Genomic DNA, 16,965 nt, shown 5'->3' with positions numbered 1-16,965 from the left:
AGATAGATAGATAGAGCACCTCGGCCTGTATGTGAATGTGAATAGCCTGCAGCACTGAGTGATCATTAACGCCTGAGCGCGCTGCTGTTAATATGACAGTAATGAGCTCATCTCAGCAATGTCAGGTTAGACGTTTGAGCCCAAGATCAGGCACACACATCCATGATAAGCGACACTGACCCAGAACGACTCGTGTGTTAGGGATAAGAGCACAGAGGGACCAGAGGTCAGAAGGATCGGGGCGGAGTCTTGTCACTGTTTCCCGCAGATAAATGATTGCGCTTATAATTTAAGAATCATCGCTCTGAGCATCCAGTGGGATCAGGAGTCAGGACTCCGCGGAGAGGATTTTATCTGTGCTGTGGATTAAAATGGTAAGATGCGTTTATGATAAAATCCACTCTATAAAAACATACAGAAAAGGAATCTGATTTTGAAAGTGTTGTCTCAGGGTCCCGAGGAGAGCGCGCGTTCTCTGCTGGACGCAGCGCTCAGAAACGCGCTGAGCAGCATCGTGACCTCTCGAGCCGTGCCTGCAGGAGTTGTGCTCGGTCCCTGTGCTGTAACACACACCTCCCTGTGGGACAGCGTCGCGTTCATCGCCTGCAAGTGCGCCGACAGACGCGCCACTGCCTGCGTGCTCCAGGTAATTTGCGCGCTTTAATATGACTTGACATCACTCTTTTGTCACTCTTTTACACAGTGAAGATTTCTTAGGATGAAAAATAATTTCTGTAGTAGGCTATATACAGTATAGGAATTACATAAGGTCTTGGCTATCTAATGGGATTTCCATTATTATTGCCTATAGGTAAAATATACCGTTCATTCAGCACATGGGAACCTCTTGTTTTGCATTTGAAAACTTTACATTTAAACTATTTTATCTAAAATAACAGGTCTTTTTCAAATATTAAAAGCTGTTGTAACCAATAGGCCTATATATATATATATATATATATATATATATATATATATATATATATATATATATATATATATATATATATATATATATATATATAAAGTGAAACAAGTACTTTAATAAGTAGAAATGAACAAATAGATCATTATTTAATACTTAAATAAGTGTTTTTGGAATAATTACATTTAAAACATATAATAAAAAAACATATTAAGCACATGACAACTTCCTCCGACCTGACATAAAAAATAAAATAAAAATATTAAAATATTAAAATCTATTAAAATCTTCCTTTGTTATATAATTGGCTCTTGTCTGAATGTATGTCAGTACAGTGTTTTCCTAGCTATAATAAAAAATATGATTGTTTTGGATGTGCTTCGGCTGTGTGTAATAAAGCCATTAATAAACAAAAAATAGTCCTTCCTTGAAAATCAATTTCAGCACAGCACTACAACAACCATAATAAAATAACCCTTCACAATATATAATGCTTTACAACAAAATCTGTTAGAGAGATACATATGGCAACTTACCTGTTGAGTAATAAAAATGCTTTTACAACATTTCAAATACGAATATGACGAGATGCACACGGGCGAGTGACAATTTCCTGTGAAAACCATCATGTCAGATCTAAAAAACACTTACAATAGGCTTACCATAGTAAATCAGAGTAAGACAAAAATATGTTTTGGAAGAAGGATTGATGTATTTAAATGTAAATTTTTAACAAAAAAAAGTTACATAGTGTACCTTTAAGTTTTGAACCTGCAAAGTACAAATCCACTTCTAGAGAAAATCAGGATTTGTGTGATTGTAATTTGGAAAGAAACCCTTAAAGCTACTAAGATATAACCCTTGTGGCCATTTCACCACGTGACAACGATCTACCACATATGCTATTATAAATTATGCAAATAAATTGGATTTGATTTGATGTAAATGCGTGAATTTTCAGATCTTAAGGACATGTTCTTTTGCATTGTTCAGATCGACCCATCAGCGGCCAGCGAATGTCTGCAGATGATTCAGGCGGCTAGGAACGCTGAGGAACAAAATCTAGAGGCATTTATGAAGAACGGACATCTATGTTTCAGAGCCATAAAGGATATTCCTGAAAACACTGAGCTTTTAGCTTGGTATGGGAGAGATCTAGCCAAACTCCTTGGTCTCAGCACAGAGCAAAAGAAAACAAAAGGTATGAATGCATTATATATTTATAGAACTGCATTTTATTGAATGCCGTGTTTGGTTTCAGAACGAATTGTTTTTGAACAAATCGATTAAGTGAACGATTCAATCCTGAATGCATCAGTGCTTTTAATGAATCAGTTGAACGAATGATTCAATGACTCGATCAGAAGCTACTTGTTTAATTTCTGAGTAAATCAGAGTTATTGAAAGAAATGGTTAAATGAACGATTCAATGACTTGTCACAACCTACTATTAATTCCTAAATGTTTCATTGAAATGAATGTAAATTGACTTTTTATCCGTCTTTCTCTTTTTAAGGTTTCATTTGCTCTGAATGCAAACAGAGCTTTCTCTTTGAATTCCCTTTATCGGCACACCAGAGATTTTTCTGCACGGAGAAACCATGCTTTCCGCAGAAACTCACCGTCCCAGAAGTTCATCCACTGAGTAGCAAACCTACCACAGACTTCCACAATTTAGCCCGAGAGCTGGAGAACTGCAAAAAAAATCGCCCCGCAGATGCAAAGAGCAGTAAAAGAAGACGTTCTCTTGAATCAGACACAGATGAGAGTGATGGCGAACCGTCATCTTTTGACAGCCATGGAGATGGAAAGGTATCCGTGAAAAGGTTTTGTGTTGATGGAGTGAATAGACATTCCTGGTCGTCTGCCAGTAAAAAGTCTTTCAGCGAGGGCCGAAATTCTAACCCTAACCCTCCACAAAGCCATGACAACAGCACGACAGACCCAGACAGGCAGGATTTAAAACCTATTACAATAGCGACCAAGCCTGCATTCTCCACTAGAGGGTCGTGTGATGTTCCAGGTGACAAGAACAGGAAGAGCGCGTTCACGCGACCTCCACGCATCACATCACATATCCCACTGATGCCAGCCAGTCTTCCCATCTACACCACCCCTCACCGGACAGCTATCCTCCCCAGATTTATACCACTCAACCTCCAGGGCTCTGCTTTGCTATATAAGGACCTTCCCAAACAGTTGTCTCTTCCTCCCAGCGCAAACCTTTGGCCCAAGACCTCCCGGCTGCAGCAACCTTTGCAGACGCTAGTGCCTCCCTCTCTATCTTCTCTTGGTCTACCTCTGCAAAACTGGTGTGCTAAATGTAACATTTCTTTCCATATGACATCAGACCTGGTGCAACACATGAGGTCCCACCACAAGAGGGCGATGACGGATGAGAAGCAGCCGAGGCACAAAGACGAGAGGCTGAAGTGTCCGATATGCAAGGAAGCGTTCAGAGAGCGTCATCACCTGTCACGTCACATGACCGCTCATGCATAAGTTCTGTTCCTCCTATACCAAAATAAGCATTAAATATTTTTCAAAAATATATATTAAATGTCAACCTCAAATTGAAATGTAATTCTCATGTGAAGCATTGTTATTTATTTTAGCATTGGTCAATGCCATCATCAGGGATTAGGGAATGTGAATGAGGTCCACTAGGTCCTCTGAGTGTAGTCTACTCATTTTGTTCTAGGCCTAATGAATTTCAGTGAAAACTTCGGTACTTACCCAGGGGCATCACTCACTAAACATTACGACTTATATTTACACCCAGACAGCAACATATTAGTGTCGGCCCAGATCCAGGCCAAATCTGGATTCAACGTGTACCAGATGTGGGCCGGATCCGGGCCGACACTATGTTGCTGTCTGGGCAGACCTTATGCTGCAGAGGAACAAGCGCGCAGTATCTTTAGAATTTGGTATTTGCAGTAGCTCTGTATATTCGAAGAGTGATTAGCAGGTGAAGTGGATTTATTTATTGTAGAGTTGTCATGAGCATTGTAGTTGTAGACCGGGAAGATCGAATGAGCGGTTCATTCATAAATCCATTAGATCTTACCTTCAAGCTGTGGAGATACAAACTGGAAGACAGAACACAACGAGCGCAGCGCTGAAAAGGGGCGGGGCTACATAAGGTCTTATTATTAGACTTGATAGTTTTTTTAATTGTATGATACACTTTTATAAAATCCTTATTCAGGCAAAATTGAGCGACTACCTGGTAAATAATAAAATCCTATTTATAATAACACACTGTATTTTCCATTTCGTGCCCCTTTGTGTTGTAAACTAATTTACTTAGTGAAAGCTAATTAAATGCCATTTGAAAGCATCAATTGTACAAATTCATGCTGTTCAAAAACATTCCAATGTCATCACTGTTTTATTGTACTTTTTTTGCAAATATTTGTTTCATATAACAGCATTAAACTTGAAATTCTTTGTGAAAGAATCCTAAAAGGCACTTACAGATTCTTATCGATGAATTTGTGTATTTAAATGGTTTAAAGTTTATTTCTAAATTGGCTACCAGAAGTTGTTGCAGCAATAGTGTTGGACACTAGGTGGTGCACGAGTACTTGTTTACTTACTGTCCATCTCTACAGTAACAAACGAATAATGCTCATGTATACAAAAACTAAAAGTAAAGATATTAGATACAAATTATAATAATCATCAAAAAGCTGTATGAATGAAGTGTGAAAAAAAAAGAGACCACACAAGAATCAGCTTAATTCATTGATCCTTTATAGGGAAACATGTACACTGATCACATTAAACTGTAATACACACAAAAATAGATTTTAATATTGTAACAAATGTTCACAAACTATTAATACCACTTACCACAAACAAACAAAAACAATGTAATAGAACAGGTCAGCCAGCGACATGCTCTTAATTCACCCAGGAGATCTATAGCGTATAGCAACACATTTCATTAAGGTACTTGAGGTAAATGAGATGAATATGTTTCCTTTAGCATAGTGTTACTGTTACAATGAGAATCCAGCCTCAATTTCAGCGATGAAACCACAGAAAAGTGTAATGAATATAAAAGTCCTTCAAAGTCTTCAGTGCCATCAGTCCGTGTGCAAGGACACAATCCCAAATTCACCGTTCACATTCTACTAAGGGACGACCTAGAGGAATGAGAAACAAAAGCCAAATGAAATTGACTAGTGGCAGGTAATGTTGTTTAAAAATGACAACTGAATGTCTGGAACAAGGGTTTTTGGAAAAGAGTTCAGACCTGAGCGAACGGCGAGTGTCCCTCTCCAGATTGTTTTCAGGACCTTCACTCTCATACGAAGCTAGCTGGAGCTCTGTAACGCAACAAAAATACCCAAATAATGCACAAACATATTTATTAAAGTAATATGACATTATTGTAATATTTGCATACTGAATAGTGATTGGTCCTTATTCTATGCATTTATTTGCATACTGGTGTGTGATTGGCAAACCACCTACAGCCATTTCACCATCTAGTTCTCTTAAAGGTGCAGTACGTGATTCCTGAGAAACTGTTGATATTTAAAATCATCCCAAACAAACACACCCCTACCCTAAAATTAACAAAATGGAAGTCTCTTTATCATAGCTAAAGCGAAGAAAGATAATGCTTCGCAAAAAATAAAGCAAAGATGACGATACAGAACACAAGTGTATATACAAGCAAGAGTTTGTTGTTAGTCTCTCTCCCCTCCCCCATCATGAGTGGACACACCCCCTACTGCTGATTGGCTCACTCTCTCCTCCCCATCATGAGTGGACACACCCCCTACTGCTGATTGGCTCACTCTCTCCTCCCCCATCATAGGTGGACTCGCCCCCTACTGCTGATTGGCTCACTCTCTCCTCCCCCATCATAGGTGGACTCGCCCCCTACTGCTGATTGGCTACAAGGGTGTTGTGCTGCTCAGCCCGATCCACTTTCAACAGTGTTTCTCAGAAATCACTTACTGCACCTTTAAGTGCAAGTAGGAAAGAGTGACTGCTCACCATCTTCACTGAACACTTGTGCGCTGATGAGATACTGCAGGGTTTTCCTGTCCCTCTCAAAAGGACAGACCACCTGCCTCCAGGACAGAAACTCGCTCACTTGCTTGGCCAACTCCCAAAATTTCTGTAAAATGAGTAAAGGGATGTTTTATTATTAAAGCAACAAGGTAACAACTGATATAGTATTAGCATTGCATGCCAACTTGCCTCAAAATTGATCTGGCCATTAGGTAATCTATTGACACAGCCTTCATTGAGGAAGTGGATATCCTTTATGAACAAGCTGAAGAATGGAATAACAATCTAAAAGACAAGAAATTCTCATTTAATTCAAATATAATAAAAGGTAAGGTCTGCATGAAAATGTGAATTTAAAACACAAAATTACCATTTCTTGGCTTGTGTGTGCTGTACTACACCTCTGAGTTGCTCCACGCAGGGCAGTCCGGTAGCTGTAGAAGTTGCTAGATGGGTCCATTTGGTGCTAAAACAACAAAACAAACAGTAAAATGAACTGTGTACATAACAAAAATCTGTATAGTTTAAAGCCCAAACGTCTGAGACCACATTTTTCTAATAGAATTCAAATTACACAGTCATTGTGACAAACAAACTTATTTGATTAGTGACCAAGAAAGAGTGCAGTTTATGCCTTTATCTGGGGTCTACTATAAAATGAATTTCATGCTTGAATGTAAAAAAACAACAACATGATTTTTCACATATTTAACATTGTTGCAGTAACAACGCTCTGTTTAGTACCTGTCTCTATAGGGGCTTTCGCACCAGAGGAACCTTTTCATAGTTCCTAGAACTATTGGCGGAAGTACCCGGATTTTGGCGTGTTGGCACCGCATGAAACTAGAAAAGACTTTAGTTCCAGGAACTCTATATGGAGGAACTAATTGAGCTCCTACTTCAGAGTCGGGGCTAAACCAGCACTACAGGAACTATCCGTGACGTTGGTGTTCGGTGATTGGCCGAACGCACGCGAAACACCAGCACCCGCCATTTTTTAAAAGGCTGTGTAAACACACATATATATTTACTCCACAAACTAACTCTACGAACATGGAAAAGAGTGATAGATGGGCCTCTCGACCTTTACGCTGAGGAGAAAATCCAACGCAACTTTGAGGGGAACAAGCCAAACATGATTAACTTATGCATTTCTCCTCAGCTAGCAACACTTGACGTCAACCACACGGCATACGCCAATAACTTATTACTTTGTGCTTTGTAACTTTGCAGACCTTTTTCATGCTCAAACAGCAACATTACACACTAAAGAAAGATGAACATGTAAAAAAGCATAACAGGTCCTCTTTAAATACATCTTAATCTTTTGTTTAAAAAAATGCCAACATCTCAAATGTTGTATATTTCTAGGTTAAATTAGATGGTCTCAGACTATTTTAGTATATTTTAGGACATAGCAGCTGCCTTACCACCAGGATGTCAAACTTGTCTGTGTTGACTTTATTCCAGGTTTTCTTCAGTCTGGATACAGGGTTCATGTTCATCCCAGCTACACAGTAAAACATTGTTAATAATGTAAAATCACTTCAACGTAAATAGTGAAATAAATTAATGAATAACAATATAACTCAATGTATGTACTCACTAATGATGGCCATTAATGAGTTGAAGTTGCCGATATTAAAGCATTCCTGTGCCACATCTATGAAGAACTCCAGCACTCTTGCTCTGTGTTTCTTCTTCACCGGCTGAAAACGAACCAGCAGAGGGCAGCATATTGTCAAAGATTGTCAACCACATAAATCAACTACATAACGCAGTGCCTCTCAACTGGTTTTGCTTGAGAATGCAGATTTTGCATTGGAATTAAAGTAGCAATACAATTGGATCATTCAAAAGAAACTAAATGAACTGCACAGGTTCAAGATATGCAGAATTATAAATGTGACAGTTGTTGCACAACCTTTGACGTCAACATCAAAAGATAAGATTTCGCCTGCTAGTGTGCTCACCATGCAAATTTCTGTGGCTATCAGGTAGGTCAGTCTGTTGAACCATTCAACATAAGCCTCCAGGTTACCTGTTTTTCTTTTGCTGAAGAAACTCTGAAGAATAAAAGTTCAAAAGTGTCATTGAAAGTAATCAAGTGTCCTTATATGTGGCCATTCTGTTGACATCTTTACTTTAAGTAAACTTTAAAAGGTTAGCTCACCCAAAAAAGAAAATTGTCATTAATTACTCCCCCTCATGTCGTTCCAAACCCGCAAGACTTTCGTTCACAAATGAAGATATTTGATGAAATCTGAGATTTCTGTCCCTCCATTGACAGCTACGCAACTACCACTTCAACGCTTCAAAAAGTTCATAAAGAGATCGTAAAACTAATCCATACGAATTGAGGGGTTCAATCCAGATTTTCTGAAGAGACACGATCGCTTTTATTCACATTTAAACATTGTTAAGCGAACATAAACAGAAGCTCAACCGAACATGCTTGACGCATGACAACAAACCTCATCGGAAGCTCAAACTTGCTGCGTAACGCGAGAATGAACCTCACATGGATTCATTTTACGATCTCTTTATGAACTTTTTGAAGCGTCAAAGTGGTAGTTGTGCAGGGAAATCTCTCAGATTTCATAAAAAACATCTTCATTTGTGTTCCTAAGATGAACGAAGGTCTTACGGGCTTGGAACGACATGAGCGTGAGTAAATGATCTAACCCTTAAACTACAGATGTGTGACGGGCTTACCTTATGGTTGTCTGAGGGCCTTTTCTGAGCAAACGCTCGAACGAATTCTTCAGGGCCAATGAAGCTGAGTCTCTCCTACATGGGAAAAACATGAGAGCAGCTTGAAGACTGAATCCATAAAGTAGTACAGAAACTGATATTACATGTGGTTATCATGAAACATCAATACTGACAGCCAATCAGCTTGAAGCTTACTGCCACTCACCATCTCGATGTGCGTCAGCTGTTGGGCGAAAATGAAAGGGTCATCGCACAGGTTCAAAACGCACTCGTCTCTGCGTACTAACTGCTGCTTGGACTTCAGGGCGACCGCCGGTCGGTCCATGGCGGCAGAGGCGCTGGATGTGGCCAGTGACTCTTCGTACTGTCCGAGGGTGGTCAGCTTGCGTAAGAGGCGCTGGATGAGTCTCTGCATGGCCCTCCGTGAGAGCTAGTCAAAAACAACAGAATCATTTCCAACGTCAGCACAATAATACCCATTCATATCTGTAGCCAAAAATAACATTTGGGAACTGTAAGCCGTGCTGTTGATATCACAGCTTGTGCAAAAAGGAAATACGAGCCAAACGACGTACATGCAAATCCAATAATACGCAAGCGCATTTGCATTTGGCTCCAAACTCAGGTCATGCTGTTATACAATATATTCATACAAAAGCCATTTAGAATTTAGTCAGACTTCATTAATACAAAATTCAGTTCAGTTGACAGAAACAATAACATGATGCAATCATGATTTCTGCTAGATCATCAGTATGACATCATCTCGACTGACCTCGTCTCCGAAGGCAAGGCGGTGGGTTATCTCTTTGAGGCTGCGCATCATGCGCTCATCCCTGAAGTCGTACGGAAAGGTCTCGGTCCATTCTGTGAGAAGCTGCACGATTTTCGGTGCTATTTCCCGTATTCTTTTCTGTTGAGTAAAGCAGGACAATTAGCACTGAATCATCTACAGTCTGCAGGTAATAGCTACTAAATACTCATCAATAATGATCAAGCGTGGTTTATTTTAGGAAAGTGCACATGCACAGGTGTGTGTCACAGTAGGGTTGGGTGGCGTGATGGTATATATAGCGCGCAACAGTAGAAATAAGTTCATTAGTAGAGATTCTGCTTACAATTTATACTATGGTGTATCCATGGAGTAATTAGATATACGTACACACACATATACATAAGTTTGAGGACTACATGAGGAGAGCCTGTTTTCTTCATGCAACAATTAAAAAATTAGAAGACATGACTTTTGTGAAGTTTTTGTTTGAAGTGGGTAATAATGATTCTGTAAAGTAGTGTATGATAATATATAGAACGATGAATTTGCTACGAACCAGTCATGGAGATATGATTAAAGTTTTTATTAATATTTTAAATGAGAATTTATTTTTATATTTTCTTTTAATTTGAGTTACTGTTTCAGTAATTTTGAGTGTGTTTGTCTTTTTTATAAGTTTGTAAAAAAAAAAAAAAAAAAAAAAAAAAAAAGTCAATACAGTAGATCTGCATGATTCTGGATAAATTGAGAATCACGTTTTTTTTTTGTTTCAAACAGAGATCACGATTCTTCCAAGATTCTGAACAGACAAAATAAACAAAAGAAGCAATTTACTAGAGTTTTTTTTAAAACCTAATTTTCTTCCTGCACTATTTAAAAATATTGAATTTTAAGATTTTTTTTTTCTTCAAATCAGTTTGAATGATTGATTCAATCACTCAAAGACTTCACTTGTTTCATTACTGGATGAATGATTCAATGACTAATACATTTTTTACAGTCACTTGTCGCCACCTACTGGTGTAAGAATATAATGATACAATCTTTATTTGAAGCATCAAGTTACTTTTAAAAGGCGATTTACTTTTTTTTATCCATCCATCCATCCATCCATCCATCCATCCATCCATCCATCCATCCATCCATCCATCCATCCATCCATCCATCCATCCATCCATCCATCCATCCATCCATCCCTCTTAGAACTATAAACTTTTATCCCAGCACTTCTGAGATAATATGAATTATTGTAACACAGAAACAATGAAACTGTTGAAAAGACTTTTCATTTAGCGGTTTCATACATGATAACTGCTCTCTCTGGATCAGCGGCAGGGCGAACACAGATCTGAATGTTTTCTGTGATTTTACTTGTCAAAGGTTTAATAGACGCAGGCAAATCGTTGTCATTTAGGAATAGGATCGTGTGGGTGTTTGATATGAGATCACGACCTTTTACAGATAGTGCAGCTCTACTATAGGTTTCATACATTTTTGTTTTAGTTTGTTATTTTAGTACATCAGTTTAAACTAAATGAAAAATGAGAAATGTTGCCTTTGCAAATACCTGAAAAGTTATTTTAAAAATATATTTTATTTCAAGCAACAAAAACTTCTTTAGTTTTAGATTCAGTTAACTATAATAACCCTACTATGAACCCAAAGATGCACACCCCTAATGGGATTGATTTAGTTATGAAGCGTTGTCGCACCTCGTGTCTGTAGACGTGGTGTTTGTTTGTTTGCTTTCAATTTGGCATATTAATATAGAACTGATTCAGTAATTGTCACACTGTCACAGGTGTGTTTATATTAAACATGGTTTAAACGTGGCTGTAATCATTTTTATTACGTATGACTCTTTTGAATCTTTTGTTTAATTGTTACATAATGTGCAGCTGTTTTTGCACTGATGCCAGACTTATTCATTCATTTGTTATGAATAGTCTTATCTTTTGGTTCACGTCCATCAAGTACCTTTCACTTGTGAAGTTTGTTTAATTCACTGGATTGTCCAAAACCAGACATTACCACATGGTTATGCAATACATCAGAGTTGCGTTTTCAGCCAAGATAAGAATATTGTGATGTAAAAATACTCATGTGGTGATATAACATCTTAGTCATACTGTCCACTCCTAAAATTACAGCACGTACCTTATCCGTCTGCGGGTCGCCCACCCTCTGATGGTCCACACAGAGGTAACAAACACGAGACATGAGCTCAAACGGATGCAGGAAGAGACGGGAGCTTAGTAGGAAGGTAAAAATGTATGATCTCTGAAACAAGAAGATCTCAAGCGTCGATCAAATTTGACATTTACTGTGCAAGGAGAGATTATAATAATTATCGTAGGAAAGTAGAAAGGCTGTGTATACTTACGTCAGGGTAATAGTCCACAGTAGGGACCAAGAGCTGTATCAGGGCTTCCAGAGAGCCAGACACAAGCTTATTATCACGATAGTGCAAACCCCCATAGTTCTCCTCCACAGGTTGCCTGTGACTGTAAGCAGCGCTAGGGTTGAATTTGCTTGAATATGGAGTTGTCTGTGGCATGTTGGACCTGTGGATGAAAACAGTCAGTTAGAAAGTTGCAATGCAGTATCTCTCTGAAAGGTGTGAAATGAACACCCACCACCAGATGAATGCTGGAACATGCAAGCAGTTTATATATTAGCTTATATACACCAACACAATGAATCATACATTGTTTAGGGCAGCATTTAAAAACAACATGACCACCTGTAATGGGAAATCTACTCAGCTTCAGATAAAAGTTGATGTATTACACATATGTACAATATTGTGAGGGTACAAAGTTGTAGTTGGTTGGTCTGAAGCTTGTTTCCACCACAGAGAATATATATATATATAAAAAAAAATTAAGTTCTAACTTTTCTTCTCAGAATTGGGAGGATATCTAATCAGTTCTGAAGAAAAAAATCAGGATTGTGAGATAGTTGCAATTCTGACTTCTTTTTTTAAACATTCTCTATTGCTTTTTGAAGAGTGGAACGCAACTCATTGGTAATCTTCCCACCTTACATTACATTGTTAATGTATACGGTAGTAAACACAGCTCGCTCCCAAAAACAGAAAAAAGGGTATCGCAGGTGCTGTGATGTATACAACACCTTTGTTACTGAAGGATTAAATCTTGGATGGAAACCGTAAAAATGTCACTGTTGAAATCAATCAATCTAATGTTCCCATTATGGCATTGAACTTATAAACTTGCAATGAAGGATCAAGCTCATATCTCGCAATTTTGACTTTCTCCTCGCAATCCAGAGTTTAGAAAAAAAAATAGATAAGAATTGCAGAATATAAACTCGGAATTGCAAGAAAAAAGTCAGAATTGTGAGAAAAAGTTGCAATTAACTTCTGTAGCGAAAGCGAGCTAACATGTGCTTGGTCAACATAAGTCAAAGCCGATTTTGGGCCCAATTCTCCCCTTCCGACAATCCTAGGTAAAGTCCAGATTATGTTGATGTTCCTATCTTGATGTTTTCTGTGGTGTGATCATGTGTTTTAAGAGTGATTGAATCATTGCACCGGGCAGCACTGATCTAAAATCGTAAATAGCCTATCCAACATGTTGAATATTAACGATCAGAAATCCTGTTGTGTGGGGGAAACACTGAGTATTGGCGCGCTGTCTGTGGAGCTGTTTATTCGTTTTGGCCGTTCGTTTACATGACGGAGTTTTGAGTGCCAGAAAACGCAAACTTTTGAAAACGGTTTCAAAGTACAAGTTTTTGAAAACGGTCTCCGTGTAAACAACATAACGTCATGCACATGCGTATTACGTGTTCAGTCTATAGTGTTTCATCGCCATCTAATGGCCTGGCACCAGAATACAGCGTTTTTAGTCATTTCCGTGGATCCCTGTGAATGGGGATCGTTTTGACAATGTTGTCGTCTGTACGCGGAAAACTCAAAAGGAAAAAACGTCTCCGTTTTAAGCATATTGTTGTCGTGTAAACGTACCATGTGCGCGCTTCGAATGAGCGCACAAATCTTCTCACAGCGTGTGCTTCTCCTTTACGTCTTGCCCTCGAATGTTTAAATTGGCAAGGTTTAAAAGGAGTAGTTTAAAGTAAGCAACGTGTGCTGTTCAGGTGTCACCTGCACTCACGCTCTATAAACACTACATACTTTATAAATAACAACAAAGTTTTTAGGGGAAGCCAGAATGCATATCCATCGACAGAAACATACATTAGCCTAACTCTGTCTGTTTTATTTATTTTCAACAAACCATATAGATGCGTTTGCATCATCAGATTTGAGATGAACCGCGGTGCAAGTGCGTGCCGAACGGTACGGTTTGATATTTTACCGGGAACAGTTACACACCCCTAACAAAAACGTTACTAAAAGTTATAAAAGTGCCCCAGATATTTACAATGTGAAAATAAAATGCCCCTCTATGGCATTCCATTTGCTTCACAAATCTATTGTAAAAAAAATAGATAAACAAACAAAAAAGTATAATCCAACATACAGACTGGCGATTATTTATTATATAATCTAACACAGTGTTTATTAAGTTATGATATCAGTTATCAGCCAATGCTGGTATTATAACAAGCACATTGCAAAAGTTAATTTGTGAAATTTCAATTTATTTTATATATTTGAATTTGGAGAAAACTAACTAACTAACAAAACACAAAAAGCCATTTACCAGCCACAAGAGATGGTGCTCTTAAAAAAAAAGAAAAAAAAAAAGAACCTTAATTTCTCAACATACTCTGCAATCTGTAAAGCTCCAGGTATACTCTTAACTCTAAACACTGTTATTGGATTAAGGAAGAGACCTGTGGTCAAGCAGGTTTAATGGCAGGAGTCTTTTCTTGAACCACTGATCTCCTTTACTGAGGTCAACATTTACAACGCATCTTATATGACAGGCTGACAGGTTAGAAAACACTACAGAAGGAAGAACTGTTTGTTCATTTATAAGATAAAACAATACAGACATGCTTGTGAATAAAATAAATCGTCCTAAATTCTAAACGTACCCAAAAAAAATATGTCTATGACAACAGTGACTCACTGACCAACCAGGTTGCGTGTGAATCTTCCCTGTTGAACGAATCTTGTGCTTTTCCTTGTTGCTTATTCATTAATCATTAAAAGGTTAGTTCACCCCAAAAATTACAATTCTGTCATCATTTACTCATCCTCATGCTGTTCCAAACCTGTGAACGAGATGTTAGGCAGAATGATAGTCTCAGTCACCATTGACTTTCATTATATTTAAAAAGATAAAAGGGATAGTTCACCCAAAAATGAAAACTTACTCACCCTGAAGTTGTTCCAAACCTGTATGAGTTTCTTCTGTTGAATACAAAAGAAGATATTTCGAAGAATGTTGGTAACCAGGCAGTTTGATGGTAGCCTTTGACTTAAATTGTATTTTTTTCTTCCCTAATCCCTACTGTGGAAGTGAATGGGTGCTGTCAACTGTCTGGTTACTGACATTCTTCAAAATATCTTCTTTTGTGTTCAACAGAAGAAACTCATACAGGTTTTGAACAACATGAGGAGGAAGAAGTAATTCGATTTTTGAATGAAATACTCCTTTAAATGTGACACTTCCCAAGACAAGCATAGAAACAACGTTATTGTAACAGCTTCTCTGAAACAGGTCACATTCATTGATAAAACTGAAAAAACGGGACATCAGAAATACACAAATAAATAGTTCATGAAAACAGGAGAAAGGAGATGGTAAACAACAGACGGGCAGTAGTCAGTGTAATTGCACGAATCTGCCCTTCACTAACTATCTTAGCACTGACTGACTCATCAGACCAGACTGAAACCACAGATGGACTGTGTGTGTAGTCACTCTTACACATGTATGAGCAACACAAGTGAAACGAAAACAAGTTCAAACAGACCGATTAGAAGAGAAAACACTCCTGACATCTGAAAAGTGTTATTAGGGAACAGTTTAATTAAATATGAACAAGTTAAACTCAGCGAACGGAAGACTCGGTTTTAGAACGATACGTGTATTGTTTGATTGCACACATTCAGTAAGTAAATAAAGCAAGAGTTATTAACCAAACAATGGCAGCCTGACACAGTCGTTTTAAAAGTTTTTGAAATACAGTGATTTGCAGAACGCTGTAAACTTACCACACAATTAAAAAGGTAAATACAAAAGAATGTTGGCGATAGAGATATCCAGGGAAGTCCAACAAAAAGCCTCCAAAGCGCGTGCACACCCCAGATCAAGTTTGCTTTCTTCCAATGAAAGGTCGCAGATTAAGGTCTTCTTATCTTTCTTTTGCGAGCGACACAGATAGTCACTTCGTTGTTAATGTAGCGCAAACCAATGCTTCGTGGTGATCGATGGTCTCCATTGTTTTACTAATAATCCAGATTGCGAACATGCGAAACTAATATCGAATTCCTGTTACACCGAGAGCATTAAGAAGGAAAACCGGAAAATGCGGTCTCGCCCACAAGGAAAGACTAGCCAATCAGAAGCAGGAAGCAGCAAATTGAAATTTCCGAGTGATCTTATTGGCCAGGACGATGTCCGTCAACTTCATAGACGCGCTCAAACCACTAGTTGGTTGTTTTGAAGGTTCAAGTTTGCAACGACTGTCTACACACCCTTCTCTTGTTTTTATTTTCAAAAATGCATATTCGTTCATTTTGGCTCTGTGAATGGCTATAAACTACGTACAGGGTATCATATCATTTAGAGCATAAACTAAGCCAAATGATATTCAAACGTATATGGCTGAAGTAATGCCTGCGCCAAGTGTCATCAAATGAGGATGTAAATACGCAGAATTCATGAAACTACGGAGCCCCCCTAGTCCCACTTTGGCAAAAAAAATTTATAGTCCCACTTTGTCAAAAAAAAAAAAAAAAAAAAAAAAAAAAAAAATTATAGTCCCACTTTTGTAAAAAAAAAAATTATAGTCCCACTTTGTCAAAAAAAAAAAAAAAAAAATTATAACTATCTCGTGGCCTCAAGATACTATCTCGTGGCCTCAAGATACTATCTCGTGGCCTCAAGATACTATCTCGTGGCCTCAAGATAGTAACTCGTGGCCTCAAGATAGTAACTCGTGGCCTCAAGATACTATCTCGTGGCCTCAAGATAGTAACTCGTGGCCTCAAGATAGTATCTTGTGGCCTCAAGATAGTAACTCGTGGCCTCAAGATAGTATATCTCGTGGCCTCAAGATAGTAACTCGTGGCCTCAAGATACTAACTCGTGGCCACGAGAAAGTAAGTTTTTTCAAGGCGAACGTTCCCTTTAATGTTTCCATGGCGACGCGTCACGCGATACACTGCAGCCACAATAATACTGTATTAGATGTGTCGCTTTTATTTCGCTTTTCCTTTTTTAAGTGAGTGTGTTGTTTAAAAACCTTTATAAATAATCTTGATCTATAATAACGTTATGGGCGCTGCAATGTTGTCCGTCGGATTTACAGCACGTGAATTCATCAGTTTCTCCCGAAATAAATGCAAGAAAGT

At 38.2% G+C, this 16,965-nt stretch overlaps 2 protein-coding genes across 2 annotated transcripts; one reads left to right on the top strand and one right to left on the bottom strand.

Annotated features, from left to right (window-relative positions):
* Positions 1–101: 101 nt before the first annotated feature.
* prdm8a (PR/SET domain 8a) lies at positions 102–3,458 on the top strand (the record flags this gene model as incomplete). The annotated part of the gene is made up of 4 exons (XM_084401096.1): positions 102–125; positions 452–646; positions 1,919–2,126; positions 2,442–3,458. 4 exons carry the CDS (start codon positions 102–104, stop codon positions 3,425–3,427), a joined length of 1,413 nt encoding a protein of 470 aa, XP_084257222.1. The 3' UTR covers positions 3,428–3,458.
* A 1,205-nt stretch (positions 3,459–4,663) lies between these two features.
* On the bottom strand, positions 4,664–16,072 carry rasgef1bb (RasGEF domain family, member 1Bb). Its single transcript, XM_084400292.1, has 14 exons — positions 15,604–16,072; positions 11,833–12,013; positions 11,607–11,729; positions 9,450–9,587; positions 8,880–9,104; positions 8,675–8,749; positions 7,933–8,025; positions 7,566–7,668; positions 7,390–7,469; positions 6,330–6,425; positions 6,149–6,244; positions 5,942–6,065; positions 5,190–5,262; positions 4,664–5,079 (listed from the first exon to the last, which is right to left on the bottom strand). The coding sequence occupies exons 2-14, from the start codon at positions 12,004–12,006 to the stop codon at positions 5,058–5,060; spliced, it is 1,422 nt and encodes a 473-aa protein (XP_084256418.1). The 5' UTR covers positions 12,007–12,013; positions 15,604–16,072; the 3' UTR covers positions 4,664–5,057.
* Positions 16,073–16,965: the final 893 nt, after the last annotated feature.

This window comes from Rutilus rutilus (genome assembly GCF_951802725.1).
Source record: "Rutilus rutilus genome assembly, chromosome: 25".
Classification (NCBI taxonomy): domain Eukaryota; kingdom Metazoa; phylum Chordata; class Actinopteri; order Cypriniformes; family Leuciscidae; genus Rutilus; species Rutilus rutilus.
This window is presented reverse-complemented; position numbering and strand designations above follow the sequence as displayed.